Source organism: Crassostrea angulata, chromosome 3 (genome assembly GCF_025612915.1).
Source record: "Crassostrea angulata isolate pt1a10 chromosome 3, ASM2561291v2, whole genome shotgun sequence".
NCBI classification, from domain to species: Eukaryota; Metazoa; Mollusca; class Bivalvia; order Ostreida; family Ostreidae; genus Magallana; species Magallana angulata.
In genome coordinates this window covers 45,124,114-45,129,356 of record NC_069113.1, presented here as the reverse complement: position 1 = coordinate 45,129,356, position 5,243 = coordinate 45,124,114, and the positions used below count along the sequence as shown (strand labels likewise).

The following is a 5,243-nucleotide window of genomic DNA, read 5'->3' as shown; positions in this document are numbered from 1 at the left end:
AATTAACGAATTGATAGAGCTATTTAAAGATATGTTACGTCTTTAAACTATTCTTAAAATTTCATGCACATAAACTGGTTTTTTGATGTTTATAAAAATAATTTATATCCGATTGATTGAGCATCCTGGAATAACCATTGTCTCAATTATATTTTATACAATTAATCATAATAATTTTTTTTCCTTTTCACTTCCGTTTATGGGTATAAAAAGGAGCTCGAGAGAGAAAGTCTGCAGTTTTTCTCAAACACAGTAAAGGAAAAGGTAGGTTAACATACAAAAATTATACATAAACAAGAAAGAGCTTTGCCATAACTTGATAAAGTCAGAAACATCTTAAAGCGGTTTTTTACATTTCATTTGTATCTTATGATTTGTATAATTAGTTTTGCATGAACACAGATTCAGAATAAGACGTGAAAAAAAATTATACGATTTAAATAGGAAAGAAGTGTGACGCATTTGCTATTGATTCTCATGTTATACCAACTGTTTAATTTTAATTTTTTTTACAGAATGTACAACAAAAAATATCACCTTTTCTCTGCTGCGTTGGCTGTATGCTTGCCGTTCATCTTCGGAATAGTTCAAGAGAAACCAACTCCCAGAGAGCTGCAAGAATGTTTTTTCTTTAAGTCTTTGAATACGAGCGTGGCTGAAGTTCCCGGAAAGTTAATCGAAGATTTCTGTCTCCGGAAATATTCCCTTTCACAGTTTGAAGGAAAAACACAGAAGAACATCAGTGTGGAGGGAGTCCGTTACTTGGAATCCCTTTTCCGTCAGATTGATGCAGAGACACAACTGACCAGAAAAAAGCGCCAGGCAACCGCTACATGGCGTGTAAGAAGCGAGATTCGAACTCTATCTGCAGCACAACGGAACAGGATATTCGGATGTTTAAATCGATTAAAAAGAGATTATGTAAGTACATAATAATATTCATTTATTTATTATTTAATTATTTGATGTACAATGATATACATTTTGCATAAATATCATTTAATTCTCTAAAACACGTTTTAAAACTCGGATCAGTTTTTAATGTAATAAAAAAAATTATTACTTTATTCACTTAGACAATTGACCGCAACACAAATACCTACGATTTGATCGGTTCTCTCCATTCTGGTCAGTCTGCCCAGCTGATGCATAATGGTCCTGGATTTCTTGGTAGACACGCACTTTATGTGTTGGCGTAAGTATCATTTGGTTATAAATGCAAAATTAAATGGAAGTTTTGGATAAATTTGAGTGAGGTCATATATTTGTTAAAAACAATTTTTCCAGGATGGAAACAGCTTGTCGAACACCTATTCCATACTGGGATTTCATGATGGACGGAGCTTTGAATAATCCGACATCTTCTGCTATTTGGTCAAATACTTTCTTCGGAAATGGAAATGGGGCAGTAAGGACAGGTTTCTGTGGCAACTGGGTTACACCCCAAAATACTCCTATCATCAGAAATGTTGGTGCAGGTAATAAGAATCATTATTAATAGAAATGAATAACTCAAATATCTTAAAAAGATCAATTTTTATTGCCTATAAAAAAGTGTGCAAAGAATTTTATTAGTTTTTCAATCAAATTGATATTCCTATTTTTACAGGTGGAGTTCGATTACCCAGGAGAGATGCTCTAAGAGCTATCTTGAGCAGAACTACAACACGTGAAATCACAGAACCATTACCTACAATGAGTATGTTTTCCATTGAGGTTCACCATAATGCTGTTCATAATTACGTTGATGGTCATTTTTCAGCCCTTGATACCTCGACCTTTGATCCTGTTTTCTGGTTCCTACATTCAATGTTCCATTATATGTGGTACATGTTTAAAAACAATCAAAGAGCAAGAGGAGTTGACCCCCAACGTGATTATCCTAGAGGACCAAATGTTCCACAGGGTCATGAATATTTCCAAAGAGTAAACTTTATGCCTTTTGTAAGACCAATGACAAATTTGGAGACGTTCGCTAATCGTTATGATAACATTGTACGTTACACTTCGTTACCCAGGTGTCCAGATTGTGGAGGAAGCCAGTATTTGGTTTGTATTCAAGGTGAATGCATAGCTAGATCTGTGAGAACGACGAGAAACCCTGCGAGAATATCCAGACGTCCAGGTGTACTCCCAGTTAGACAATTTGTTCGAGGCAAGCGAAGTACAGAAACTGATAATTTCTCTCTAACCCAAAACCATGCAGAATTGCTTTCAGTGTTAGATAGATCATACACAAACACACTTGTAATTAATGGTCATTATACTCCTAAAGATTGGGTTTATTTGAATGTACGTGTAATATATGAACGTCCAAAAGGTAATATGTTTAACTCCACTGGATCGGTTAATGGACGTGATATGTATGATCCTTCTAGTTTCCATGATGGTGGAAAAGAAATTGGAATAAAAAATCAGGTGTTTTACAAACAAAGATGCGTACCATCGGGTTCTGGAGCAACAAAAGTCTTTGTTAAATCCGACGGCTTAAATTACCACGGAAAATACAAAGAATATGCTATTATAGATGAACGCCAGGCTGTGTCTTCTGCAATTCTGCAAGTTGCTGTTCGAAAACCGTCAGATGAAAACACAGAAACATATCTTTCTGCTTATGATAGTTGTGGCAGAGTCTGTCGACCTATATGTCCAATGAAAGAAGGTTCCTTACTTGCCTACAAAGCTTGCTCGGGAAGTTTTAAGATTACAAACGAATATCCATTGATGTACAGCAACAGTTATGAAGGGGCAATTAGTTCTCTTTGGCATCTCAGTTTAGATGGCAAAGGTCCATTGTTTAAGAGTACATTTTCACCTATAACTTTTGTTTGTGACCATCAAAATGTATGGCCTTGGTCGCAAAAATAATGTTGAATATCTCGGTATCTTTAGATGCGGAATTTAAAATAACACTTTACCTTATGAAGGTTGAGTGTATTATATTTTTCTTTGATCGCAAAAATGAATGTGTATATTTCTAGAAAATCCACATATTTTCGTATATGCCTTATGAAGGTAATTTTCTTTGTTTCATCACATTTTTTACATTTGTCCCAATTATGTATGCAAATATTCCAGACACGAAGATACTTGTGGTATCTTTTTTTTTAGAAAAAGAATTGTTGAATATTACTTACCATTTACATTAGACTTTTATAAGGTTACTGTTATCAAATAAAGATCAAAAATGTTTTTTTTCACAAACATGAATTATAATTTTAAAATCCCCCCTCTCTCTCTCTTTCTCTCTCTCTGCTGAACTGAATATTTTAAAATTCCGAACTTAATTAAAATATTCGATATTTTCACATTTGTTAAATGTGCTACGTTAATATTTTTAGTAGTATTCACCCCTATTATTTTTTTCCATCTCATGACCAACTGTGATAGAGAGGGGTTTTTTTTGCGTGTTTATACTTTAATTGATGATCAATCATTATTTCTTGATATAATTAGAGGGAAAATCATATAACAGATTCACGATTTATGTCTTTTATTTATAAAATAAATCATTAATTCCATTACTTATTATGTTTGTATTTTTGGTAGAGTAACTAATTAAGAATTCTTAGCTTGAATTTACATTTGATTTTTAAATGTATCAATTAAATTTTTAGAAAACATTTCGCTTTGTTCTATTCCAAAAGACTATGGCATACTTGAATAATCAGAATAGATGGTATATATTACTAGTATATACGTATATACCTTTCTATGAGGGCGATGTCAAGTTTATTGACCCCGAGACAGCAACTTTTTTTTACGAGACTATCGTCTGAAAAGATAAATAGATATTTTGATAAACGAAAACTTATTTTTTCGGCATTGCACATTTTTCTAATGGTAAACAGAGTAGATTTATGCCTATTGCTTACCGAGCTCGTAAGCTAGTTCAAGTTATCGGACTTTGAATAAAACGGGGAATCGGGTAACATCAATAAGTTCCAGTATTAACAGTGAGGGAAATTAAATGTTGCCTGTGTATAAGTCGGTGATTATTCACCGTTGGCAAATAGCACGGGAACTATATTATGGTTAACGTTTTCTAGATGAGACAGAATATTAACTTGTCGTGATTGTACAGAAATATCAAAACTATTATTCTCTAAGTGTTCTAGCACTCTAGGTTTCTCGTTTTAAAAAAAGGTTTAAAAAACATTGTAATTGATATCTTTCGAAAATGACCGAAAAATGATGAATTTAAATATTGAAACTTCTGGTTAAACATTTACATTTGTCTTAATAAATATTTCACTTTATAATAACACTGCTGTTTCGTAAGATCAAGAATGTAAAAAAAACAATCGATAGTAAAAGACGATGGACATCGCGATACCATTTACTAGACGTGACAATACACATACTCGTCTTCATATTTTCTATCATCTTTATAAAACTCATGACTGAATATTAACAAAAAAAAAAACTCAAATACATTACTTTGAAAGTAATAAGTGACACCCAATTGATAAACAACTATGGAAAAATGCATATTTGGTAAAATATCATTTTTCACAATAATACTAAATATCATACGATAACATAATCGGAGAAGTTTTAATTATGAGGCTTTTCGTCTTCTTGATCTACTTGAGGCTCAACTCAAACTCTGAAATCACCAAGTCCAATTGTTGGCAACGCATCGCCAAATATGACAATTTGTTGATAACTCGTTTATATATTTTCAATTTGGATTTTAGTGTGCCCGAATTCCATACCTTATTAATTAACGTCATTTTAGACTAAGATTGTTGGGATGCAGGCTTTGAGTCTTCCGCCTGAGTATGACGCATCGCTTCCGTACAATATTAAAAAGTCATATATAAAGGTATGCACGAGTTCATGGTTTAAAAGGTTACAAAGAATATATAAAACATGTGATAAATGACTCAGTATAGAGTACTAGAGCTATCGATGCAGACACATAATCGCCGAATATGACAACTTGTTATTAACACCCAATTTAGATTTGTGTGCCCGCATTCTACACCTGGTTGCATAAAACCATTTAGGAATGCTGCGCAATGCTACAAGAGTCACAGAGTTTATTCTATCATTTACCATTACCACAATTTATTGCCCGCACAGTATCTAATTATACATAAGTATCATAGTCACCAATTTGTAATACTAATAATTCCAAGGTCATAGCATTGCTATCTGATTACAATTATTATCTGGTGATGTAAATTATGTTTCAGTATTAAACGTTTTCTGAGAAAATGGTAAAAGAAAGATAAGAT

The 5,243-nt window shown here is 32.9% G+C and overlaps 1 protein-coding gene across 1 annotated transcript; it reads left to right on the top strand.

Moving 5' to 3' along the window:
* The first annotated feature begins 516 nt into the window (after positions 1-516).
* LOC128175137 (uncharacterized) lies at positions 517-3,616 on the top strand. The gene is made up of 4 exons (XM_052840558.1): positions 517-921; positions 1,077-1,195; positions 1,288-1,478; positions 1,610-3,616. Exons 1-4 carry the CDS (start codon positions 517-519, stop codon positions 2,866-2,868), a joined length of 1,974 nt encoding a protein of 657 aa, XP_052696518.1. The 3' UTR covers positions 2,869-3,616.
* The last annotated feature ends 1,627 nt before the right edge of the window (positions 3,617-5,243 follow it).

Bases quoted from the DNA above. Each gene is read 5' to 3' on its own strand.
- LOC128175137 (XM_052840558.1), top strand. From the start codon at position 517: ATGTACAACAAAAAATATCACCTTTTCTCTGCTGCGTTGGCTGTATGC. The intron at 1,196-1,287 runs GTAAGTATCATT...CAATTTTTCCAG, and splicing joins CACGCACTTTATGTGTTGGC to GATGGAAACAGCTTGTCGAA. The intron at 1,479-1,609 runs GTAATAAGAATC...CTATTTTTACAG, and splicing joins CATCAGAAATGTTGGTGCAG to GTGGAGTTCGATTACCCAGG.